General features: G+C 42.4%; 2 protein-coding genes and 1 long non-coding RNA gene across 9 annotated transcripts in view; 1 reads left to right on the top strand and 2 right to left on the bottom strand.

The window, feature by feature from the left end:
* Positions 1-12,977, bottom strand: part of LOC119262040 (C-type lectin domain family 4 member K-like) — a 36,037-nt gene extending 23,060 nt beyond the window's left edge. For 2 of the 7 annotated variants that reach the window (XM_037532895.1, XM_037532897.1), the window contains exon 1: positions 12,734-12,977. In XM_037532895.1, the coding sequence (XP_037388792.1) occupies positions 12,734-12,923 (190 nt within the window). In that variant the 5' untranslated portion in view covers positions 12,924-12,977. Of the gene's footprint in view, positions 1-2,385; positions 5,148-12,733 lie in introns of those variants that run through there. The other 5 variants (XM_037532894.1, XM_037532896.1, XM_037532898.1 and 2 more) reach the window with 4 other exon arrangements.
* Positions 12,978-16,529: 3,552 nt separating this feature from the next.
* Positions 16,530-26,225, bottom strand: LOC119262042 (CD209 antigen-like protein C). The gene is made up of 5 exons (XM_037532909.1): positions 26,104-26,225; positions 22,781-23,155; positions 18,551-18,681; positions 18,338-18,450; positions 16,530-18,231 (listed from the first exon to the last, which is right to left on the bottom strand). The coding sequence occupies exons 1-5, from the start codon at positions 26,111-26,113 to the stop codon at positions 18,066-18,068; spliced, it is 795 nt and encodes a 264-aa protein (XP_037388806.1). The 5' UTR covers positions 26,114-26,225; the 3' UTR covers positions 16,530-18,065.
* On the top strand, positions 21,201-23,073 carry LOC119262046. The gene is made up of 3 exons (XR_005129370.1): positions 21,201-21,268; positions 22,890-22,931; positions 23,058-23,073. It is a non-coding gene; the product is annotated as an uncharacterized LOC119262046 (long non-coding RNA).
* Positions 26,226-27,255: the final 1,030 nt, after the last annotated feature.

Raw genomic sequence — 27,255 nt, 5'->3', positions numbered from 1 at the left:
AGTGCGCTTTTCTATATCACAAATTTGTGTTAACAATGTCAACTGCACCAACAAATGTGTGGATGTTTCTCAGTCAGAAACCCTGGATGATGAGTGAGGTCCAGATGCTTCTGAAAAACCATAACACCACTTTCAGGACAGGTGATAAAGCACAATACAGCACAGCCACAGCTGACTTGAAGAGAGGGAATAAGAAGGCTATGGAAGCCAACAGAAGAAAAATTGGGATTCATCTGACAAATAACGACCCTCGGAGGGTGTTGCAGGGGATACAGCAGTTAACCAACTAACGAGGCTGCACCAACAACATTGTGAAGGCAGACACCTCTCTGGCTGAATAGCTGAACAGTTTCATTGCCTGATTTGAGGCCAGCAGGCCTGCCTCAACTGTACTACTTCCACTCCACATATCTAATATCAACACACTAGTACTGCAGGAACAGGAGGTGAGGTGTGTGCTGAGATCAGTAAAACCAAGTTAAGGCTGCTGGACCGGATGGGCTACCATGCAAAGAACTGCAGGCATGCACTCACCTGCTTGCAGGGGTGTTTACTAAGATCTTCAATGCCTCACTTTTACAAGCTATGATTCCATACTGTTTAAAGTCAGCCATCATTATTCCTGTTCCCAAAGAGCCAATCTCTAAGGATCTGAATGACTACAGACCAGTGGCACTAACACCAGTTGTCATGAAGTGCTTTGAGAAACTAGTCTGCACTACATTAAAGCCTCGTTCCTTCTATTCACGTCAATTTGCTTACAGAGCCAACAGGTCCACTGAGAATGCCGTTACCACTGCAATTGTTACCCAGTTTGGACCAGGATTAATAACTTTCTCACGAATCGCTCACAGAATGTTTAAACCAGGCTCCCACCTCTCCTCCTCCACTGGCCATGCTTTACTCTCTCTACACCTATGACTGTTCACCAGCTCACCCATCCAACACCCCTATTAAGTTTGCTGATGACCCTCACCATCGGGGTCATCTGAGAGGGTGATGAGTCAGTAAACAGGGATGAGGTGTACAGACTGTCAGCGAATAACCTGAATCTGAACATCACAATGACTAAAGAAATCATACTGGACCTCAGCAGGAAACCTGTCGCAGACCTGGTCCCAGGGTCTTAATGGGTATTAATGGGGTTTGCGTAGAGAGAGTGCAGAATTTTAAACGTCTGGGGGTCCTTATCTCTGAGGACCTCTTCTGGTTGGCCAGCATTATAGCAACTGTCAAGAGCATGTTAGAGACTCCATTTTCTAAGAGTTCACAGGAGGAACAACATGGAGAAGAAGCTGTTGGTGGCCTTTTACAGAGCCACCATTAAGAGCTTTTTATCCTACTGTATCTCAGTCTGTTATGCAGGCTGCTCTGCTGTGGACAAGAAGGCATTGCTGAGGGTGGTGAAAACAGTAGAAAGAATCACTGACTTCCCTCCCTAGAGGACATCTCTACCTCATGCTACATTAGCAGGGCTGCCAGTATTATCAAAGACGCCACACCCTGGTCACCCCCTCTTCGAGCTGTAGCCCTCTGGCAGGCGCTTCAGGCACTACAGGCTGACCAAAACATGCACCTACACAGTCAGAGACAGCTTCTTTCCCAGGGCCATTAAATGCACAAAAACACTTGACCCATGCTGTTAATTCTACACTTCATCTAACTGTGTTTAGTGCAACATTACTGTATAATCCTGTTTACATCTTTGTGTCATAGAATGTTCTGTTATTTTGAATGTTGTGTTGTTTAGTGTCTTCTTCTTGACTGTTTTGTGCTGTATTGAATATCCTGTTTTTTATTTATCTTGCACCAAGGTTCTTTGCAAGCAGAGCTTAATGACAGTCATTCAGTATATTAGTGTTATGCAGATAACACATCTAAACCTATGAAATATTCATGAGTACTTTGGCACAAGTTTGTTGAAAGGCTATCTTTCCTTTGGCTTGTCTCTTCCCCAGTGACTAACATGTCTCAATACGAGAGTGTTTGTTCTTCATTGCACCGAGCGCGCGCTCTTACTTGGGTCTGAGCGGGTTCTGCCGAGCTGGTTTATTGCTTCATTCTCTGGTTTCTGAGGGAGAACACGGTCCAAGAAGACCCTTCTTCTGAACATTTGTTATATGGATCATTTGAGCAAACTGACTTTGGACTGAGTGACAGTGAGCTACTGAAGATCATCAAATTAGCTAAAAATGTATTTAACTACCAGTTTTTACACTAGTCCATCTCAAATGTAAGCTTTAAAACCTACTATTAGCCTGCAAGTTCTCATCAGCAAATTCCTGGTTTTGAAGGAGGACCACAGGGAACCATTTGGTATAGGCCTAGTGTGTGTGTGTGTGTGTGTGTGTGTGTGAGAGAGAGAGAGAGAGAGAGAGAGAGTACCTGAGGTCATAGTTGCTTTACGGGTTCTGGTCACATCCGTCTCTGGGACATCTTCATTGGCGTAGATGTCTTCATAATCATTGCTGTCGTCTGAATGAGTTGATGTGTTGTCTGTTATAATTCCTGAATTTGCATATATATCCTCATTCATCTTCGGTTCTTTGATCTTCTGTAAACGTGTTGATGCCATTCAGTGGATTTTTGCTTTGTTTTTGCTTTATCTATAGATTTGAAGTCACCACTACAGTCTTCAGCTCTGTTTGGGTGATATTTCTGTTTACTTGCTCTCAGGACAGGAAGTTTAGGCATTTCCTAAAGGTTGACACCCATCTTTGTCACTGCTCTCTGTCTCCAGGAACTATTTTTATTATTTATTTCTAACTAGAGAGATCAGTTCCTGTGGTTTGTGCTCTGTGTAAAATAAAGTTGTCACCGTGGCTACCCTGTTGCTGTTTGCCATCTCTGAGTATAGTCTTGAAGAAAACACATTGCTCAGATCCAGGTCACCTCTAGTACTGGGATTAATAAAAGACAGAACTACATAGGCTATAGAAATATGGAGCTATAGCCAAATAAAAAGTAAGTTCAAGGTTTTAATGTTTTTAAGGTCACATTTTAATGTTGTGCTTCTGCTACAGAAAATGAGATGAGGTCTGTGGATAAAGTTTTCAGGCAGCCAAAAATGCCTACAAGCGCCTCTGTGCTGGTCTGTGTACCACTGTGTGTTCAGGCGGCCTCATCATCTAAACAAATGAGTGTCCTTGAGAAACTGACCTGTGAGCACACTGAGTGGGATTGTGACAGATAAGACCCTCTGCGCTGTGCCTACAAGTCACATGGTTGTTTTACATGCAGAGGAACATCACGTGGTTAAAGTGTGAATTCAACACAGCACAAACTTTCATGCTAGTGTTGCACATCTTTTAATTGTAGCTTTATCTCATATCAAACGTCCCTGTTCTCCTGCAAGAACTCAAAGTTGCCTACCAAACTGGCTGTAGTGTTATTGTGTGATGTCATCAGAGATCTATACATTTCCTGGATTAAGCATGCATGTAGCTTAATGAACCAGGTTGCTTAGCAATGATCATTGCTACATGTTTTCACATGAACACACCCAGCTAAGACCGAGCTAGTGGCATGAAGTGAGAACATGCTTTGTAGCATGATATGTTGGTTGCACCAAATTCTGATCCTTCAATCAGCATGATGCAGGAGAAACCTGAGGAAGATGTTAGCAGCACACATGCCACACATACTTGATTGGATTGAGATCTGGGCAATTTGGAGGCTAGGTGGCCACTTTGGGCTGCAGGTTAGCACTCTTAGCGTTTTGCAGATGCACAGCCCTCTGAGCAGAAGTGTGAAATGCTCAGTGGGTTGTGACCATCCTGTAATCATCACTCTAAGTTTATCTGACTTGTGCTGCAGTAGCTCTTTTGTTGGTTCAGACCGGATTGGAAAGCCTCCACAGTGATGAGCCTTGGGTGCTCAGCACCCTGTCAGCAGTTTGTTTCTCTCCTCAGACCACTGTCAATACATACTCACCACTTCTGACTGGGAGCACCCAGAGCACCCATAAGCCTTTCTGTTTTAAAGATGCTCTTTCCCAGTTGTCTGGCCATGACGAGTTGGCCTTTGTCAGATTTGCTCAAGTCTTCACGCCTGCCCATTTCTCCTACATCCAGATTCAACTGTTTACATTCTGTCTAATACATCCCAGACCATGACGTGCCATTTAGTTCTGAATTGATTTCTCAACAAAACTCGATAAACTCAATTACTAACAATCAACTATGCAAATTCTTTGCATTGAAGATTCATCTAATCCATATAACTATGTCCAGCTCACTGTGTTCAACATGGAAGATTAATACTGTCACTCAGGGTTCTTATGCTGTGGGCAGGTGACCTGAAGGAGACATGATTTGATGGTGTAGAGTGTAAAATGGAGAAGAGGGAAAATAGTAAGAGGCAAACAGAAGAAACAAAGGCCCAATCCCATTTCACCTCTTGCCTCTAACCCTCCGTTTTGTGTGTTCACGTCTAGGGGTAGGATTGTCCCGATTGTTGTTGAAACGGAGGGGTCGGGTGAAGTGTTGGGGCTATTTGGGCCTTCAAACAGAGATTTTTCAGAAGTGACACTACAAATGAAATGTTATGAGGTTTCCCAGAATGCCCTGCGAATCATTGTTAAGATGGCACAAGCAACCAAAGAGACACATAAATGTCAAATGTAAGCGCTTACACTCGAAAACAACGTAGAGGTAAGAAATGGGATTGGGCCAAAGTGTCCAAAGTTTGGATTCATTTCAAGCTGAAAAACACAATCACTGAACACCTGTCTTATTTTCTCTTATAGTATTTCTCTTATAGTATATTTACTTCAGCTGTTCAGTCAAGCAAAAGTATTTCTTATCCAACTACTCGACTAATCAATGGAATACTCGATTACTAAAATAATTGATGGTCCTAGTGCCATTGTCACAAGATAATCTATGTTTTTCCCTTCATCTATGAGTGTTTTGGGGCTCTTCAGTGTATTTTACTGAGCTTTCAGCCAAAATCCTGTCTCAACTTGTTACCAACTGACGCTACTTTGTAGAGGAAACCCTCCCCCAGGTCTGATTTGATCGGCAGAGCCAGTGAGTATACTATTTCCCAAAGCTAAACTGCAGAGGACTGTCTCCTCTTATGTTATGATTGAAAGTCTCTGGTAGCACAGCTCCATATGGCAGACCGTACCAGGCCATAAATCCTGGCCTGGAATCTTCCCATATATCTTCCCATATATATATATATATATATATATATATATATATATATATATATATATATATATATATATATATATAGGCATATGATAGGGTGCCAAGACAGGAACTGTGGTACTGTATGAGGAAGTCAGGTGTAGCTGAAAAGTATGTTAGGGTGGTGCAGGACATGTATGAGGATAGTGAGACAGTGGTGAGGTGTGCAGTTGGAGTGACAAATGGTTTCAAAGTGAAGGTAGGGTTACATCAGGGATCAGCTTTGAGCCCCTTCTTGTTTTATGTTCAAAAGTCTCTGGTAGCAGAGCTGAGGCAGTGACTTACAGCAGTGACGTTCACATCCTGTGTAACTGTGTAACACAGTATATTTCGAGACACAGTGGCACAGCTGAATAATGAAGAATTAACGAGAAAGACTATTGGATATTTGAACTAATAACGTTAATTCGTCAGTGGGGGCTAACATTTTAAAACTGGCCTAGCAGCACCCTCCAGCTTCATCAACTGAATGAACAGCTAAATGTAAAGGTAAAAATGTATGAGGAAATGGTTTTCTTTTCAGTGCCCTTTAGCTTTTTATGGCGTTAGTGGTGTTTTTCTATCAATAAAACACTTGTTCAACAAACACGTGGTCCGAAATAAAATCCACATTAAAAAATTTCCACCAAATACGTCTCGAAATCTCCAAAATGTACAGAATGTCCAAAATGCCCTCTGAAAAAGATCCCTTTGAGAAAGATTATTTTGTTACCTCTTTGAAAAAGTGAAAAAGATCAAGATTGTATTGAAAAAGATTGTACCTCTTGGTCATAATGTGGGATACTGTTAGACTTCTGGCAGCTGCTTGTACCACATCACTAAACTCTCCAGGTGCCCTCTAGTGGCGTCTCTTAGCAGCTCTAGCTTTTATTATAGACAAGCAGCTTCTGTTTTCCTCATTTCCTTCATTTTCTTTCATCTGTGTTCCTGTATTTTATCTAAATAAACACTGCAGAAACAGGAGGTGTGTGCTGAGATCAGTAAATTCAAGTACGGCTGCTTGACCAGATGGGGTACAAAGCAGAGTACTGCAGGCATGCACTGACCAGCTCGCAGGGGTCTTTACCAAGATCTTCAATGCCACCATCATTCCTGTTCTCAAAAAGCCAATCCTGGGAATATGAATAACTACAGGCCAGTGGCACTAACACCAGTGGTCATGAAATTCTTTGAAGTTTGCTTACAGTGCCAACAAGTCCAGTGAGGATGCTGTTACCACTGCAATCCAGATTGCACTGATCCACTTGGAGCACTGGAGCAGCTATGTAAAGATGCTCTTCATCGACTGTTTCTCTGCATACTATACAATCATTGCAGGCATTCTAGTAAATAAGCTGCTTTAGCTGGGCTTCCACCCCCCAATTTGCATCTGGATTAATATCTTTCTGGTAGAAAAATCATTCTTCTACAAGTATACTTAGTTTCTCTGTTGCAACATCTCAGCTCATGAGATTGCTGAAGTATGCAGAAACAGACAGAATGCCATTGTGTGATCCTCTCCTTTTAGGAAATAGGAAAAGATCCACTAAGCAAATGAGAGTGCTCTGAACAGTTGATTCTGCAAGGACATTGTGTGTGTGTGTGTGTGTGTGTGCGAGTGAGAGAGCTATGTGAAGAAAACTCCCCTATAAAAACCACACACTCCCCTCTATGCATTAAGCATTTGCATTTGGATTCTGTCTCTGTGTAACTGCTCCCTTGCTGCAAGAATTAAAACTTCAAAGACATTGGTGGTCTCAGTCTGATTAAGGGAATTTTCCTGCTAATTTGATCATTCGAGCCAGATCCCAACACCTCCTCTGCCCCTAGGTATGGGGACCTGAACTGCGTGGGGGAGTTTAGGACTCCTCAAAAGAAAAGACCTTGGGCACATCTTCTTTGAGGACATTTGAGCTTTTAAAAAGAGGCCAGGATACCCTGGGTGCTGGAGAAGTGACAGGATTGTACTAGAATTGCCGAGAAAGTGTACTTTGAAGGTAAGAAAAGGATTTTTCTTTCGACTTCATAAATGTCCAGAATAGGCCATCTGGTCGTCTGCTGGGTGAAGATCCAGCACGTGAGACGAAAAGCCAGGCAGGTCCTAGTGAAGACCAGTGGTAGCGCCCTGGCATGAAGTCCGAAAAGCATTGGGTTGGAAGACCCTGAATTGTATTCAGGTGAAAGACCCTGAACGGTTGTGTGAGTGTTGTTATTAACATAGAATTGCAGGTCTACGTGGTATTGTTGTTTTGTGTAAGTGTTTTGGTACTAATAAAATTTTAACATCATGAGTAATTGCTGCAGAACATGTTGTTGTGTGTGCTGTAAACCGCTGCCAGACATTGGTCCACCAATGTTACCAGGGGACGTAAAATTTATCTGCACTAAAGATATCGACAATGCTCAGTGGTATAGAAAATGGAGGAACATCTATGGGTTCAAAGCAAGTGTTAGTGTGCTTGAGTGTGAAAGTGCTGAAGGTATAAAATCGGCTAAAGATCTTAGAAAAGTTGACGTGCTAGCACTGACTGACAAAGAGGATGAAAATACTGTTTTCAGACAAAGACCTAGACCCCCACCTTATAACGAACAACCAGCTCTGGCTGGTCAAGCTGTATCTCTTCTTCTGCCTAGTGCATCTGCCCCTGCCCCTGAACCCAGTGACCCACAAATGGGTACCTCAACCTGAAAGTTTCGAAAACCTTTATGAACAGCAGTTAAATAATGCTTTTCTCAAGGGTGCACTGCAACCCATAAGTAGTTTTGTAACAAACATATGGTAGACCATTGCACAACCCACCTTAATGGCATTTTAGAATGGGCTCGCCATGCCGAGCGACATTTTAAAGAGAAAAAGAATTCTAAGAAAGCCACGGCCTTTGCACTTTCTTGAGGGGGAGGAAATATTTTTCCAGACTGCAGCTGTTGGTCGCGGGAGGGGCGACGGAAGAGGGTGTGGGCCACGAGGATGAGGAAACTCCGCCTACACCTCCTACGGAGTCACCTGTTGAGAGTGTGGGAAGGCGGGACACAGGGCACGTAATTGCCCTCGTAAGCAGGGTGAGCAGAGGCCAGCTCACAGACCAAAAACTGATTGGACAGTGTTACTAGAGGAACAGACAGCTTGGACTGACTCTCTACTTCTCATGAGGACAGGGAAGTTAGCGGAAAGGACAAGCCATTTTTGTTCAGTTCAAAAATAAAACCTGAAGTAACCTCAAGGCTCAAAAGGAAGTAACCTTTTGGTGTGATACTGGTGCTTCATGCTCTGTGGTTCATCCTGATGATTTTCCACATGTTCAAGTTTCTGATGATTCTATATATATATATATATATATAGCCTGCAAATGGTAAAGTAAATCAGGTCCAACTTTCCATGCCTGTCCGACTGTTTGACCTTAAAACCAATATGTGCAGTCCTGACACCCATCTCCTGATGTTCCAGTAAATCTTATGGGGAATGATATGTTGGCAAGTCTGCAGATCACTGTTGTTCTGGTCCGAGACAGACTGAGGGCGCAGCACTGTGCAGACCTTGCAATGGTGTTGGAAGATACCTCAACTACCAATTACTGGTACTCGCTAGATTTTGTCAACACGGGTCCAAGCTCTGTTACTCAAGCCCTTGTTGACAAAGCTCGTAAAGTGGGAGAATAATTGATGCATCCACAGGATTTGCATTGCACAATGTTTTTCAAACACACAAGTGGCCGTGATCCCAAATACGAAGAACGCTACTTTAAGACCAAATGTACTCCTTTGACTGTTACTGGTCTGGCCATGGAATGTGTGGCGCTGAATGCAAATTACAACCCAACATGCAACAGGCACACAGTGCCTCATGTTTCTATTTCAAAAGAGCCACAGCTGGAATTATGTTGGTGCCTTTGTTGCAGGCTGTCAAAATGCACATGATTGGCATGAATACACTCAGGGTGTCCAACATTCTACTGAAAAGCAACTCCACATGTTCACCTCGTTCACCTCGCCAGCTCCATAAAGAAAGACCCATGACACATTTTCTCCCTCATCAAAAGTGAGACAGCTAGACTGAATGCTGTTCCTGACAACCTGTGGTCAAAAGGCAAGGCTGATGTCAGTAAAGTTGTTTTTCCTATTTCTATTACATCCCAATCTTCATTTCAAACACATCAGACACAGTATCCAGTCAAGCCTGAAGTGGAGGCTGGTATAGAACCAATTATTGCCGATTTGTTAAAAGCAGGGGTATTAATTGAATGCCCCAACTCCCCATGTAATACACAATTTTTCCTGTTACAAAGGCACCACCATCCTCTGGGTGGAAGACGGTCCAAGATTTACAAGCAGTAAATAAAGCTGTGATTCCTCGTGCACCCATGTGCACACCCTTTTGAATGACCTACTCCCAGAGAAGTTTTTCACAGTAGTGGACATCAGTAATGCGTTCTTTTAAATTCCAGTGCATAAGGTTAGTCAGTTTGCTTGTACTTTAAAAAAAAGGTACACTTACACTCATATACCTCAAGTTTATTGCAAGAGTCCTACTATTTTCTCAAAAGCCATGTCTGCCAATTTAGCAAAATTTACACCTCCATGTTCTAGCCAAATTTTGCTGTGGACCAAATTGATGAAAACATACTGCCTTGTGTTGATCTCAAGGATCAGCCCTTAGCCAATAGTGACATGACCATGTTTGTGGATGGGTCCTGCAGAAAGTGACCCGATAGAACAAACGCCAGTGGCTTTGCTGTTGTCACCCTTGACAAAACACTTAAGTCTGGCAAATTGCCCAGCCATCGTCCTACTCAAGCAGCAGAGCTGATTGCTCTCAACAAGGCATGCAAACTAGGGAAAGATAAATATGTAATTAGTAATATAATTACTGTTTATAAATGTGCTGCACACACCCACAGAGCAGATGAGGAAGCAAAACGTGCTGCTCTCAGCGCCCCGCTAGCACCCCTCCTCTTTTTTGACACACACACAACTAGATGAGGAAGTTCTCCCTAAAATGTAGCAGCACTGACCCGATACAGAAAAACAACTCTGGCTCAAAAATGGTGCTACACTTAATGTATCTCACATTCATTTGTGCCCCGATGGGAAGCTATCCTCCCAAAGAACCTTTTTCGCTATGCTGTCATTTTGAGCCATGACCCTTGCCATGTCTCAACAGGAGGGATGGTACATAGCATCCAACGGGTATTCAACAGGTACAGCCTATGGCTTTCTGAATTACTGTAAAAATTTTAACCTTTCATGCCACATATGTGCAAGGAATAATTCACGAGGGAATGTAAGGCCTAGGAGAAGTTTCCTCAGCCGCAGTGGCCCTTCCAGCACATATGCATGGATTTCATTATTATTATTATTATTATTATTATTTATTAACACATCGGTAAAGCATTAAGTATTGAACTAAAAAATCACTGTGCATACCATCTCTGGGTTGGTAGAAAGACTATATGGCATTATCAAATCAAAACTGCAAAATGAAATGTCTCCCCTTAATAACTTAATAGACATGCTGACCTGTGGTGGCTCTGTGGGCACATGAAACTGAGGGTGATGTTACCCCAGTCCTGGCAGGGATCCTGTGCTTTGGTGCAGCTCCTTTATGTCCTTTCACATTCATCCCACCACAGTCTTCTCCACACTGCCTGAGAGACTAAGCCACCACTGCGATCAGAAACCAGGAGCCTTTGAGAGGCAGAGTATGTAAGATGTTTGGTGATTTCTTTCATACTTTCATTCCCAATAACACCTCCCCTAATGGTAGCTTTACCACGGCTCTCCATGGTTTAGAAACCCGTTTAGAAACCCTGTCTGGAGAAATGCATGATAATGCTGGCATCAATAATCCCTTGACCTCCCTGCTCGAATCATGGTTTAGGAATGGTTCAGTTTCCATTGCAGTAGCAGCAGCTCTCATGACCACCTGCAAGTTTTGTCTCATCCACTGTGTGAGAGGACTCATCCTGCGCCTCATTGACTCTGCCATCACGAAGGTGATAGTATATGAGGCAGTGGTTACTGAGGACCCAGGGTATGTCCCAATGGCATCCCTACTGGACAAGGAGTAAGTCAACGAGTAAAACCAATGACTATGAATGACAAATGAAGCAACCTGTGAAAGCCCACTGGTGTGCAGACTGTGGATAATCACCTAAATGAACGCACTGTGTTTTCCCCCTTTGGCACATACATTTATGTTTGATCAATGTTTTTGCCCTCGCAAGTAGCGTAAACAGGAGGGCGATGTTAGAAAAATCATTCTTATACAACTATACTTAGTTTCTCTGTTGCAACCTCTTAGCTCATGAGATTGCAGAAACAGACAGAAGGCCATTGTGTGATCCTCTCCTTTTAGGTAATGGGACAAGATGTACAAAGCAAATGAGGACAATTGATTCTGCAAGGACGTTTGTGTGTGTGTGTGTGTGTGTGTGTGTGTGTGTGTGTGTGAGAGAGCTATGCGAAGCAAACTCCCCTATAAAAACCACACACTCCCCTCTATGTGTTGAGCATTTGCATTTGGATTCTGTCTGTGTGTAACTGCTCTCTTGCTACAAGAATTAAAACTTCAAAGACAGCGGTGGTCTCAGGCTGATTATATAAGATAATTTTCCTGTCACTTTCTCACAAATCACTCACAGAGTGTTAAATTAGGCTTCTACCTCTCCTCCTCCATCTCACTAAGCACCGGCACACCCCAAGGCTGTGTGCTGAGTCCAATGCTTTACTCTGTCTACACCTATGACTGTTTACCAGCTCACCCATCCAACACCATTACAAAGTTTGCTGATAACACCACCATCAAGGGCTCATCTCAGAGTGCAATGAGTCAGCATACAGGGATGAGGTGTACAGACTGCCAGATTGGTGTTCAGTGAATGACCTGACACTCAACACCACAAAAACTAAAGAAATCATACTGGACTTCAGGAGGAAATGTGAAGCAGACCTGGCCACACTCAGTATACATGAGGTTTTGTGTAGAGACAGCGCAGAATGTTAAATTATTGAGCATCCTTATCTCTGAGGATCTCTCCTGGTCGGCCAACAATATAGCAACTGTCAACATCGCCACCTCATGCTACATTAGCAGGGCGGCCAATATTATCAAAGACTCCGCACCCTGGTGACTACGTCTTCGAGCTGTTGCCCTCTGGCAGGTGGTACAGGCTGGCCAAAACATGCACCTCCAGACTCAGAGACTTCTTTCCCAGGGCCATTACCACATTAAACTATTCTTTCACACTACCCATGCTGCTAATTCTACACTTTATCTAACTTTGCAATGCAACTTTACTGTGTAGTTCTTTGTATATCCTTGTCTTGTAGAATGTTCTGTATTATTTTGAATGAATCATTCTAGCAAACTGGTCCAGTGTTGAAAATATGTTCCTGACATTTACTTGAATTGGACTTTGGACTCATCATGTCATGCTGAATGGCTGAATTAGCTAAAAAAACAAAAAAAAAAATCCTGGCTTAAAGGAGGATCACAGGGAACCATTTGGGATAGATATTGTGTGTGTGTGTGTGTGTGTGTGTGTGTGTGTGTGTGTGTTTACCTGAGGTCATAGTTTCTTTATGGCTTCTGGTCACATCTGTCTCTGGGACATCTTCATTGTCATAGATGTCCTCATAATCATTGCTGTTGTCTGAATGAGTTGATGTGTTGTCTGTTATAATTCCTGAATTTGCATATATATCCTCATTCATCTTCAGCTCTTTGATCTTCTTTAAACGTGTTGATGCCATTAAGTGGGCTTTTGCTGTATCTGGAGATGTGAAGTCTCCACTGCAGTCTTCAGCTCTCAAAGTGACTCTGTCTGGGTGATACTGCTGAATACATACTTTTTGAGAAGAAACTTCCTCTCAGGAAAAGAAGTTTAAGCATTTCATACCAGCTTTGACACCCATCTCGGTCACTGCTCTCTGTCTCCAGGAACTATATTTTATTTTTGGCCTTCTAACTGGAGAGGTCAGTTCCCATGGTTTGTGTTCTGTGTAAAAGGCGAAAATAAAGTTGTCACTGTGTCTGTTGCCATTTCTGTGTTTAGTTATGAAGAAAAGACATTGCTCAGATAGTCGCCTTTTATACTGAGGTTTATAACAAAACTGCCTAGGTGTGTCATGAAGGGAGTTAGGATATTAAGATGATTTCAAGGCCCCCAAAGACACACAAAGGCCCAATCCCATTTCTTATTTTTACCCCTACCCCTTGTTTTTTGAGTGTAACCCTCCCCCCTTGAAACTGAGTTACAAGGGGTAGTGGTTGAAAACTTCCCCTATGAAATGGAAAGACCCTTCAAGAACTGGATACGTCATCAGTTGTCATCAGCAACTTTTACGTAAACAGATGAGACAAGGTTTTCCGGCCATTTCCAATATTCTGCCTCCAGCTATGGTGACAGGACAGGACAAGTGAATCATATATATATATACACTCTAGTGGTTCTGTGAATTTCAACGTTTGCATTTTCCCAGAGAAACCTTTGTTGGAAAGTGGGAGGTGAGCTCCATCGGGGCCAATTACTGAGTGTGTGGCCCCTGTATCCACCAGAACGGGTAGCGCTTGTTGACCATTGATTGACAGCTGCAGTTTGGCTTCCCCCACTGATGATGTGGAAGCCTCCAATTACAGATACTCCCTTCTTGGTTCTCTGGGCCCCATCAACACCATTGTTGATTTGGTTGTTCTCTGCTAGGACACTTACGGCTCACATGTCCTGCTTGTCCACATGTTCCAGCATGTAATTGGGGGCCATTGGAATTGTTGGTCACTCTGCATGTTTTGCATTTGTTGATATCCCACTTGTGGTGGAATGTTCATTGGTGGTATTCCCATTGGTCTCATTTGGCCTCCTCTTCCTCTGTTTCTTCCTCTTCCTCTTCATCTATTTCCTGGTCCTCCATTTTCATAGACATTGCACTGTAGCTTAAAGCAGATTTCCCCAGTTCAAATAAAAACCCTTAGTACCTGGCATATGATCCAGCCACTGGATCGGGTCTGATAAATACCATTATTTACAGATATCATTGAAGTAATGTATTCTGGCAAATGGCCGGAGAGTGTTTTATAAATCTGTTTAAATGTATTTATCTGAAAATATACCTGTGTGTTTCCCACGATGTAGCTAGTGAGGGCCAACCAACTTTCTCATACAGTCTGCAGTGATGAGTGCTATAAGGGTCCCCAGTGATGAAGCTCAGTGCCGAGCCAGTGGTTTGAGGGAGCTTCTTTTTGTAGCATACATGGGGAAACAGGATTTATTTTCTGTATAGGTAACCAAGCTTCTGCCTACATTTGCTAACCAATTTATTCATATGGGGTTGAAAAGTGAGTTTATCATCCAACCGTATGCCAGTAGTTATTAAACTTGGTAATTGTCAAAATGATTGAGTTATGTATGACGTCACATGTGAAATATGTAAATCATTTTCCCAGGAGGTAATGTGAATTTTTTTTTCCACGGTGGTGGTGGTGGTGGTGGTGATAAGTGTGAGCAAATTTTGCCTCATGAAGTGCGAATGAAAAAAATGATGTGAATTTTGTGTAAAAAATAAGTTGCGTAGAAGGTGTTCCCGTAAGATTTCTGGACAATGAGTTAAAAAAGAAGTGGTTGAATCTCTTACCTGACTGTGCATTGGAGATCAAAGTGTGAGTAAAAGAAACTCATGATGGTTTTGTGATAAACATATTACATAGAAAATTGATACACTGATTCAGGAAAAATTGGCTGAATACAACCTGCTTTCCGAGTTCCTGAGCAGAGACTCGTTGGGTATTTTGAGTAGTCTTTACATGTGGTTGGCGAACCTCTGGATGCTGCCGCAGAAGCGACAGCAGCCAACGTATATAAAATTCTGATGGGGCCTGAGGTTGAGGAATCTGTGTAGTGATTCATGCAAAAGTCTGTGTATTTGTACATTTCGGCTATGAATTTTTTTTTGCTGCTAGTAAGTTTACACATTGTATATTTATATTACACAAACCATGAGACTTTATTATTGGAGGAAAATGTAACCTTTTTCATGTTATATTTTAGTAGGAAAAACATGTATGCCTCTTATTTTTCATTTTATTAATGGGATGTCACTCCTGGCTCCTCCCACTCCTCCATGTGCTTTTTGTTTACTTTTGATCTTCCATGTGAGTTTGTTGTTCAGTCCAGCCCCCTTGTTGTCTGACTCCACCCCTGATTGTTACCACCTGTTTCCCACCTGTCCCTCATCTTGGCTCTGTTATATAAGCCCAGTGTTCGCCCTGGTCTTTGTTTGATTGTGTTTGTATGTGCTGTTTGATGTAAGGCTTGTGTGTGTAGTATTTGTTTGGACTTCTGTGTTGCTTGTCATGTCTGTCCCATGTCTCCTCTTGATGTTGGCTACCTGAACCTGGACTGTCTTGACCCTGATTTTGGATTTGCCCATAATAAATCTCGCTTGTCTCTGCATACGCGTCCGCCTCAACATCGCTCATCGTTACATTGGAGAGTCTGTGTAATTGTTTATGACATCTTTTGATCACAGCTAGTTGGTTTACATACCTTTTTTGAACACCCTTTATTAGACAAACTGTGTAGTCTATTTATTTTATATTTTTTGTAAAAACGTAATCATTTTTCATTTTTTATATTTTTAAATCGTGTAAACATTTTGTGTCACTATTCTTCACAGTAAGTTTGAAACTAACTTACCTATATCTTGGACTAATGGTTTGCCAGTAGATTACAAACTAACAACCAAAAAAATGATAAAAGATAACAAAAAATAAAAAAAACATAACCTTTTGAAGTAGTCTTCATTTTTTATCTGTTTCTTTTCTCCACATTTATTTTAGACTGTGTTTTCGAATGGTCCTGAAGAAAATCTAAAACCCTAGCATTTTTTCAAACCTAGGCCATTTGCGCTGTCATCATGTCTCAGACAATTCTATGAGAGTTGTCTCATAAACCGGGCGTGGAAGGCAGTCTGGGGGGCAGGGAACCCTTTCTGAAAAGTGTGAAAGAGGTGGGGGAGGTTAACAGCACGAGTGAGATTGACAGGTTTTTACAAAGTTCAGACATCTACACCCTACAAAAAACCCAGAAGAATAAACTGTAAAAGGAGTTTCATACGGGTGTCGGGAAAGGATGCACAGTCGCAGATAGACTTGGTGGATTTAAGTAAACTAGCAGGACACAATGACAAATACTTTTACAACATAGAAAACCTGTAACTCTTCAAAGTGACAGAGGATCCAAATTTTTTAATTTTTCATTTAAAAAACTTTTAATAAAATTTAATATAAGACATTTTAGTATGGCTAGCAAATTGAAGGCCTCTGTGATGGAATGATTCAACAAAAGCCTTAAAACACAGATATTTAGATATTTTACAGCTTTTAATACATTCAGTTCTTATAATGACACCTTTCATAGATCTATTCAAATGCGCCTGCAAGAGGTGAATGAGACCAATCAAATAAAGGTGTTTCATCATTTGTATGGCAAAAAAATCCATCCAAGTTTAAAGTAGACAACCTGGTTTGGATTTCCAATGAACGCAGACCCTTCATGAAAGGTTATGAACAGCCTTTTACAGGTGAATATTTTTTTGTGGATAAAGCTATTAAATGAGACCTGCCGATGTGTAAACTAAGAGACCACGATAATGAAATGATAGAGGGTTCTTTTATGAAGAAGAAATGCAGAAAATTGTTGTGCCTGAAAATAAAATCTATCATGTAGAAAAAATACTGGCTAGGAAAAAACTAAATCCGTGGTTGTTGTTAGGGTGAGAACGAAAGGATTCTATCCTGGTTGCTCAATAAACCCATGAGAACAGAACAAGGCCTACTCAGAAGCACAGAAGCTTCGTCGTGGAATGAGCCAGCTGTGTTAGTGACATCAACCATGATGGTCTCAACCATGACATTCTAACAGAACTGGCCTGTAGAGACGCCAAACAGCAGACTATGGCTTCCCGAAGGAAACAAGATCTGTTCTCCCAACAACAGAGATGAACCCATGCAGTGTTTGAGATCACCCATCCAGAGTCTTTAGGACTTTCTGTTATCTTAGGTCTTTCTTGGCTAGAGAAACACAACTCACGTATTTTATGCTCAGATTATGATCAGATCAACTACTGTTGTGGTCAGATTATGATTTATCACACAGCCTTTCATTTCTCTTCTATCGACCCCCTCTTAACATTCTTGAGGAATACAGTGACCTTCTACAGGTTTTCAGTAAGGGGAATGCTACAAAACTACCTCCACATCACCTCTATGATTGTGCTATTGATCTAACTGAGAAAGTCTAGATTATATCCCTTGATGCAGGAGGAGTGAGCCATGGATTCTTACATATGGGAAGCATTATAGCAAAGCTTTATTAGACCATGCACCTCATTGGTGGCTTCTGGTTTCTTTTTTGTAAAGAAAAAGGATGGTGGTCTTCACCAGTGCACTGATTCCCTAAGACTTAACCAAATCACAAAAAACCTACCCACTTCCTCTCATCCCTGTAACACTTAAGCAAGTCAGAGTGACTCAATATTTCACCAAATTAGATTTAAAGAGTGCAGATAACCTAGTGCGAAAACAGTGTCAAACTGCTTTTGTCACCACCAGGGGGCACTATGAACACTTAGTAATGCTGGCCTTTCCAGTGCTCCTGCATCTTCTAGACTTTCATCAACAACGTCCTGCATGACATGATGGGTAAACTTGTGAACGCATACGACGATATTCTCATTTGTTAACATGTCAAAGTTGTTCTGGACAACAAGGTCAACAAGGTGAGTCGAGTTCTGGAGGAGCGGTGGATATATCAAACGCGATGAGTCGAGCCAAATGACTGACATAACATGCATGTAGCAGAGTCCAAAGGATGTCTTAGTAATTTAGTCTCATGTAGACTAAATTATTTTTTTTTCCTCACAGATACCTACAAATTTAATTTCATGGTGATTACACGGATAATCAGCCCAGGTTGACACACGTTCCGATCCAGCACCTTTATAGCCAGATACAGCACAGTCCTCATTTCCTTCATAATCATTGGGTTCCCCGTTAAACCAGAACCTGAAACATAGATAATCAGATTATCTTCAATATTACGACTCTAGACCTTTTTTGAAGTAAGTCAATAAGTGCACCAATAACATAGTTCAGGTCAGTGGTCTCTTACTTCTTACTAGTAGTCAAAGCTGAGCCGTCCACCCATTTCCAATCCCCCTCTGAGTGTCTGTCTGTCAGACCAATCCAAGCTTCAGTGCAGCCAAATACTTTACCTATGAACTCCTGACATGGTACATATGGAACAATGTTAATATATACAGCTGAAGAACAGTAGTATCTATTTCTCTCTCTCTCTCTCTCTCTCTCTCTCTCTCTCTCTCACCTGTTCTTCTCTGCTGTTTATGATCACCAGGTCTGCTCCTCTCTCTCTGCAGAACTGTCTGCTTGCGCTCCAGCTCTTCTTCTCAGTAGAGATGTAGTAGAAACTGTCCCTGAAAGTGATCTTTTCTTGCTCTTCATAGAGAAAGTCATGCATAAATAGGTCAGTTCATTTAAAGGGGACCTGCAATGATTCTGAAGATCTGCATAATTCAGTCATTAAGATGTTAATATTCTGTCTTTATTAAACTTACTGAGTCAGAATCGTGTTGATAGGAACCATCCATTTGAAGTGTTAATTGCTTTTTAAAGCTACATCACAGGAAGCATTTACATGAAATAGCTGTAAATATGCTGCTTGATGTCTGAGACACAATTTTACAATAGATTTGAAATTAGCTTTTGATCTAAGACATTTTAAATAGTACATTCATGGCAGAGAGGGACCCACAGAGCCTTGTAAGGCAAGAAGTACCAAACGAAAAATGTCCCACATTTACCACTGTTACTATTAAGTTAAGTGATACTTTTTTAATCCCACAAACAGGGAAATTCCACCTCTGCCTTTAACGCATCCGTGAAGTGAAACACCACATACACACTAGTGAACACACACACTAGGGGGCAGTGAGCACACTTACCCAGAGTGGTGGGCAGCCCTATCCACGGCGCCCGGGGAGCAATTAGAATTAGGTGTCTTGCTCAAGGACACCTCAGCCATGGACTGTCAGCAATGGGGATTGAACCTGCAAACTTCTGGTCACAGGGCCAGTTCCCTAACCTCCAGTCCACGACTGCCCCATTATCAAGAGTATATATAAAATCTTCAGACATATGTAACTGACACTTTGGACAGACCAAAAAATAGCATGTTTCCACAGTGAACCATGAATGACACTAAACCACTCTGAATGACTTTCTTTACATCTCAGTGGCTGAATTATGCAGACATTTTAAAAAATAAGGTAAGTGTGTTATAAATATACACTCATACATAGTGCAGGCTTGGCTTAATAGCCTCAGTGTGCAGTTACAGACTACACTATATGTGGTACAGTAAGGAACTACACATAGCATGAGTGGTTGTTGCCCTCTTATCTTCTGTAATTGCCTGTATGTTCTGTCACCTGCATTTCCAGTTATAAAAGTAGAAGTTGAGCTAATATAAAATGTCAAACCCATCAGTAGAGAGAAATGTTAGCAGATAAAGTTTCTAATTCCATGTTCTCTATAGTGAAAAAAAAGTTAACAAAAATAAGGCTTAAAAGACCGGCCGGGCGACCAGGGTACTTTCTGTGTGGAGTTTGCATGTTCTCCCCGTGTCTGCGTGAGTTTCCTCCGGGAGCTCCGGTTTCCTCCCACAGTCCAAAGACATGCAGTCAGGCCAATTGGAGATGGTAAATGTGTATATGGAGATGATGTGGATGTGTATGTCTGTCTGTCTACCCTGTGATGGACTGGCAACCTATCCAGGGTGTATCCTGCCTTCTGTCTGATGACAAATAGGCTCCAGCACCCCCTGTGACCCAGTAGGAGAAGTTGCGTAGAAGGTGTGTGTGTGTGTGTGTGTGTGTGTGTGTGTGTGTGTGTGTGTGTGTGTGTGTGTGTGTGTGTGTGTGTGTGTGTGTGTGTTTTGTCCTGCCCACTGATTGACTTTGAGCTTTTTTTATATGTCATATTTGTTATATAGATGTTCAAACATCAGGGGGTTCAGAAGCTCAGAAGCTGCCCACTGGCTCTTCATCTCAAAATAATAAAGATAATAATAGAGGTATGAGGTGCCGGTAATGGAATTCTTCAAAAAAAAAAAAAGTGACTGACAAATACAGACACCAGTAGCACATGGCCGACAAGCAGATTAAATCACCTCTGACAGTAATCAGGAGGCTGGAGAAGTGGATATCAGTTGGAAGAACGCATAACAGGCATGAAACATTAACCTGTACATTATGGATGTGAATCATGCTGTCTGTTCTTTCTAGAGTAATTCTTGAGCAGTAACTGTTTTAAGCTTTATTTACTCACCTAATAGTGACAGTTTCTTCTGAAGCGTTTCCTTTTCTTTCTGTAATTGGCCCATCTCATTCTTCATGTTGTCATTATTGGTCTGTATTTGGTCTCTTTCTATAGTCAGGCTGGTGTAACTGGTCTTTAACTGGTCTCTCTCTATAGTCAGGCTGGTGTAGCTGGTCTGTAACTGGTCTCTCTCTCTAGTCAGGCTGATGTAACTGGTCTGTAACTGGTCTCTCTCCATAGTCAGGGTGGTGTAGCTGGTCTGTAACTGGTCTCTCTCTATAGTCAGGGTGGTGTAGCTGGTCTGTAACTTGTCTCTCTCTATAGTCAGGCTGGTGTAACTGGTCTGTAACTGGTCTCTCTCTATAGTCAGGGTGGTGTAGCTGGTCTGTAACTTGTCTCTCTCTATATTCAGGCTGGTGTAACTGGTCTGTAACTGGTCTCTCTCCATAGTCAGGGTGGTGTAGCTGGTCTGTAACTGGTCTCTCTCTATAGTCAGGCTGGTGTACCTGGTCTGTAACTGGTCTCTCTCTATAGTCAGGCTGGTGTAGCTGGTCTGCAACTGGTCTCTCTCTATAGTCAGGCTGGTGTACCTGGTCTGTAACTGGTCTCTCTCTATAGTCAGGCTGGTGTAGCTGGTCTGTAACTGGTCTCTCTCTATAGTCAGGCTGGTGTAGCTGGTCTGTAACTGGTCTCTCTCTATAGTCAGGTTGTTGAACTTGATCCACAGCACTGTGATGCCAGTAAGCAGGAGAACAAACACCAGCCCCAGACACACTGCAGCCAGTCTGTAGTATCTGCTTCCTGCTGTGTTGATTCCAGAAACAAGAAAAATACACAGTAATATTCCCAATTCAGTGTTACTTTACCTAAAAGCACGACATTTCTGTGATATATAAAATTGGGTAATGCTTTACAAGAACTACATGTATATGAATCGGGGTGCATGCTGGCTATTTAAAGATCTGGGGCTCAGCTCTTTTCCTTTTCTATCTTTTTCCCTATCTCTGTCTCTCTCTCTGTCTGTCTCTCTCTCTTTCTCTCCCTCTCTCTTTGTCTCTCTCTCTGTCTCTCTCTTTCTCTCTCTCCCTCTCTCTCTGTGTCTCTCTCTCTCTTTCTCTCTCTTTGTCTCTCTCACCATGGGCTCACCCTCTCACTTGCTTTTCTCTATTGTACCCTCTCTCTTCCTCCTCTCTCTCTTTGTCTCTCTTTCTCTCTCTATAGCACCATGGGCTCACTCTTTCACTCACTTTTCTATAACGTGCCCTCTCTCTTCCTTTTCTCTCTCTCCCTCTGTTGCATGATCTTGAGGAGTTCACAGAGAGTGCGCTTTTCTATATCACAAATTTGTGTTAACAATGTCAACTGCACCAACAACCGTGTGGATGTTTCTCAGTCAGAAACCCTGGATGATGAGTGAGGTCCAGATGCTTCTGAAAAACCATAACACCACTTTCAGGACAGGTGATAAAGCACAATACAGCACAGCAACAGCTGACTTGAAGAGAGGGAATAAGAAGGCTATGGAAGCCGACAGAAGAAAAATTGGGATTCATCTGACAAATAACGACCCTCGGAGGGTGTTGCAGGGGATACAGCAGTTAACCAACTAATGAGGCTGCACCAACAACATTGTGAAGGCAGACACCTCTCTGGCTGAATAGCTGAACCGTTTCTTTGCCTGATTTGAGGCCAGCAGGCCTGCCTCAGCTGTACTACCTCCACTCATATCTAATATCAACACACTAGTACTGCAGGAACAGGAGGTGAGGTGTGTGCTGAGATCAGTAAACCCAAGTTAAGGCTGCTGGACCGGATGCTGAGGACCTCTTCTGGTTGGCCAGCATTATAGCAACTGTCGAGAGCATGTCAGAGACTCCATTTTCTAAGAGAGGAACAACATGGAGAAGAAGCTGTTGGTGGCCTTTTACAGAGCCACCATTAAGAGCTTTTTATCCTACTGTATCTCAGTATGATATGCAGGGTGCTCTGCTTTGGACAAGAAGGCATTGCAGAGGGTGGTAAAAACAGCAGAAAGAATCACTGATTTCTCACTTCCCTCCCTAGAGGACATCTCCACCTCATGCTACCTTAGCAGGGCTGCCAGTATTATCAAAGACGCCACACCCTGGTCTCCCCCTCTTCGAGCTCTCCCCACCTCTGGCAGGCGCTTTCTAGAGTAATTCTTGAGCAGTAACTGTTTTAAGCTTTATTTACTCACCTAATAGTGACAGTTTCTTCTGAAGTGTTTCCTTTTCTTTCTGTAATTGGCCCATCTCATTCTTCATGTTGTCATTATTGGTCTGTAACTGGTCTCTTTCTATAGTCAGGCTGGTGTAGCTGGTCTGTAACTGGTCTCTCTCTATAGTCAGGTTGGTGTAGCTGGTCTGTAACTGGTCTCTCTCTCTAGTCAGGCTGATGTAACTGGTCTTTAACTGGTCTCTCTCCATAGTCAGGCTGGTGTAGCTGGTCTGTAACTGGTCTCTCTCTATAGTCAGGTTGTTGAACTTGATCCACAGCACTGTGATGCCAGTAAGCAGGAGAACACACAGCAGCCCCAGACACACTGCAGCCAGTCTGTAGTATCTGCTTCCTGCTGTGTTGATTCCAGAAACAAGAAAAATACACAGTAATATTCCCAATTCAGTGTTACTTTACCTAAAAGCACGACATTTCTGTGATATATAAAATTGGGTAATCCTTTACAAGAACTACATGTATATGAATCGGGGTGCATGCTGGCTATTTAAAGATCTGGGGCTCAGCCGAGTTCATAGCAGAGTTGTTTTGGGACACCATCCCACATTTTTTAAATTAACCTTTAAAATGTGCATTTGCTAGATTTTTAATATAAGGATGTAAGCATGCATCAACAAAACATGTAACAATTCAGTAGCATTGAACAAAATGAACAAAATCATAAACAATAGAATAAAAAGTGAAAACACCATTATTCAACTCTCCTGTGCATTTCCTCTCTCTCTTCACGTTAAACACATGTCCTCTCTAATGTCCTCCTGACACACAAACATTTTATCTGTAGTTTTAACAATATTCTCTCTCTCTCTCTCTCTTTCTCTCTCTCTCTCTCTCTCTCTCTCTCTCTCTATCACACCATGGGCTCACTCACTTTTCCCTCTGTCGTGTCCTCCCTCTCCCATCCTCTGTCTCTATTGTGCCCTCTCTTCCTTTTCTATCTCTTTCTCTCTCTTTGTCTCTCTCACCATGGGCTCACCCTCTCACTTGCTTTTCTCTATTGTACCCTTTATCTTCCTCCTCTCTCTCTTTGATTCTTTCACTCACTTTTCTATAACGTGCCCTCTCTCTTGATTTTCTCTCTCTCCCTCTGTTGCATGATCTTGAGGAGTTCACAGAGACTGTGCTTTTCTATATCACAGATTTGTGTTAACAATGTCAACTGCACCAACAAACGTGTGGATGTTTCTCAGTCAGAAACCCTGGATGATGAGTGAGGTCCAGATGCTTCTGAAAAACCATAACACCACTTTCAGGACAGGTGATAAAGCACAATACAGCACAGCCACAGCTGACTTGAACAGAGGAAATAAGAAGGCTATGGAAGCCAACAGAAGAAAAATTGGGATTCATCTGACAAATAACGACCCTCGGAGGGTGTTGCAGGGGATACAGCAGTTAACCAACTAACGAGGCTGCACCAACAACATTGTGAAGGCAGACACCTCTCTGGCTGAATAGCTGAACAGTTTCTTTGCCTGATTTGAGGCCAGCAGGCCTGCCTCAACTGTACTACTTCCACTCCACATATCTAATATCAACACACTAGTACTGCAGGAACAGGAGGTGAGGTGTGTGCTGAGATCAGTAAAACCAAGTTAAGGCTGCTGGACCGGATGGGCTACCATGCAAAGAACTGCAGGCATGCACTCACCTGCTTGCAGGGGTGTTTACTAAGATCTTCAATGCCTCACTTTTACAAGCTATGATTCCATACTGTTTAAAGTCAGCCATCATTATTCCTGTTCCCAAAGAGACAATCTCTAAGGATCTGAATGACTACAGACCAGTGGCACTAACACCAGTTGTCATGAAGTGCTTTGAGAAACTAGTCTGCACTACATTAAAGCCTCGTTCCTTCTATTCACGTCAATTTGCTTACAGAGCCAACAGGTCCACTGAGGATGCCGTTACCACTGCAATTATTACCCAGTTTGGACCAGGATTAATAACTTTCTCACGAATCGCTCACAGAATGTTTAAACCAGGCTCCCACCTCTCCTCCTCCACTGGCCATGCTTTACTCTCTCTACACCTATGACTGTTCACCAGCTCACCCATCCAACACCACTATTAAGTTTGCTGATGACCCTCACCATCGGGGTCATCTGAGAGGGTGATGAGTCAGTAAACAGGGATGAGGTGTACAGACTGTCAGCGAATAACCTGAATCTGAACATCACAATGACTAAAGAAATCATACTGGACCTCAGCAGGAAACCTGACGCAGACCTGGTCCCAGGGTCTTAATGGGTATTAATGGGGTTTGCGTAGAGAGAGTGCAGAATTTTAAACGTCTGGGGGTTCTTATCTCTGAGGACCTCTTCTGGTTGGCCAGCATTATAGCAACTGTCAAGAGCATGTTAGAGACTCCATTTTCTAAGAGTTCACAGGAGGAACAACATGGAGAAGAAGCTGTTGGTGGCCTTTTACAGAGCCACCATTAAGAGCTTTTTATCCTACTGTATCTCAGTCTGTTATGCAGGCTGCTCTGCTTTGGACAAGAAGGCATTGCTGAGGGTGGTGAAAACAGCAGAAAGAATCACTGACTTCCCTCCCTAGAGGACATCTCTACCTCATGCTACATTAGCAGGGCTGCCAGTATTATCAAAGACGCCACACCCTGGTCTCTCCCCCTCTTCGAGCTGTAGCCCTCTGGCAGGCGCTTCAGGCACTACAGGCTGACCAAAACATGCACCTACACAGTCAGAGACAGCTTCTTTCCCAGGGCCATTAAATGCACAAAAACACTGAACTCTGTCTTTCACATGACCCATGCTGTTAATTCTACACTTCATCTAACTGTGTTTAGTGCAACATTACTGTATAATCCTGTTGATATCTTTGTGTCATAGAATGTTCTGTTATTTTGAATGTTGTGTTGTTTAGTGTCTTCTTCTTGACTGTTTTTTATTTATCTTGCACCCAGGTGAGCGGCACTTTTAAGTTCTTTGCAAGCAGAGCTTAATGACAGTCATTCAGTATATTAGTGTTATGCAGATAACACATCTAAGCCTATGAAATATTCATGAGTACTTTGGCACAAGTTTGTTATATGGATCATTTGAGCAAACTGACTTTGGACTGAGTGACAGTGAGCTACTGTAAATCATCAAATTGCTAAAAGTGTATTTAACTACCAGTTACTACACTAGTCCATCTCAAATGTAAGCTTTAAAACCTACTATTAGCCTGCAAGTTCTCATCAGCAAATTCCTGGTTTGAATGAGGACCACAGGGAACCATTTGGTATAGGCCTAGTGTGTGTGTGTGTGTGTGTGTGAGTACCTGAGGTCATAGTTGCTTTACGGGTTGCGGTCACATCCGTCTCTGGGACATCTTCATTGGCGTAGATGTCTTCATAATCATTGCTGTCGTCTGAATGAGTTGATGTGTTGTCTGTTATAATTCCTGAATAACACCCATCTTTGTCACTGCTCTCTGTCTCCAGGAACTATTTTTATTTATTTCTAACTAGAGAGATCAGTTCCTGTGGTTTGTGCTCTGTGTAAAATAAAGTTGTCACCATGGCTACCCTGTTGCTGTTTGCCATCTCTGAGTATAGTCTTGAAGAAAACGCATTGCTCAGATCCAGGTCACCTCTAGTACTGGGATTAATAAAAGACAGAACTACATAGGCTATAGAAATATGGAGCTATAGCCAAATAAAAAGTAAGTTCAAGGTTTTAATGTTTTTAAGGTCACATTTTAATGTTGTGCTTCTGCTACAGAAAATGAGATGAGGTCTGTGGATAAAGTTTTCAGGCAGCCAAAAATGCCTACAAGCGCCTCTGTGCTGGTGTGTGTACCACTGTGTGTTCAGGCGGCCTCATCATCTAAACAAATGAGTGTGCTTGAGAAACTGACCTGTGAGCACACTGAGTGGAATTGTGACAGATAAGACCGTCTGCGCTGTGCCTACAAGTCACAAGGTTGTTTTACATGCAGAGGAACATCACGTGGTTAAAGTGTGAATTCAACACAGCACAAACTTTCATGCTAGTGTTGCACATCTTTTAATTGTAGCTTTATCTCATATCAAACGTCCCTGTTCTCCTGCAAGAACTCAAAGTTGCCTACCAAACTGGCTGTAGTGTTATTGTGTGACGTCATCAGAGATCTATACATTTCCTGGAGTAAGCATGCATGTAGCTGTTTTGCTTAATGAACCAGGTTGCTTAGCAATGATCATTGCTACATGTTTTCATATGAGCGTACTCAGCTAAGACTGACCTTACACTTGGGCATAAAGCCCTCCCTAAAAAAACTGTTGTTAATTATAACCAGTTTAGCAAGAAAGCACGTCTTAGCCAAGACCTGTTGGTGCATTGGGCCCCAGTACAAGCCACTGAAGTAGTCAGTCATGTTTGCTAGAGGCATGAAGTGAGAACATGCTTTGTAGCATGATATGTTGGTTGCACCAAATTCTGATCCTTCAAT

The sequence above is a fragment of the Pygocentrus nattereri genome, chromosome 22, assembly GCF_015220715.1.
Source record: "Pygocentrus nattereri isolate fPygNat1 chromosome 22, fPygNat1.pri, whole genome shotgun sequence".
In the NCBI taxonomy this organism is placed as follows: Eukaryota; Metazoa; Chordata; class Actinopteri; order Characiformes; family Serrasalmidae; genus Pygocentrus; species Pygocentrus nattereri.
Note: the sequence above shows the minus strand (reverse complement) of the source record. Positions and strands in the feature narration are given on the sequence as shown.

What these genes read in the sequence shown, in the direction of transcription:
- LOC119262042 (XM_037532909.1), bottom strand. An exon ending in GAAGAAACTGTCACTATTAG is followed by an intron (nt 18,682 to 22,780) that starts GTGAGTAAATAA and finishes TTCTCTATGAAG; the next exon opens with AGCAAGAAAAGATCACTTTC. An exon ending in TAAACAGCAGAGAAGAACAG is followed by an intron (nt 18,451 to 18,550) that starts GTGAGAGAGAGA and finishes GTACCATGTCAG; the next exon opens with GAGTTCATAGGTAAAGTATT.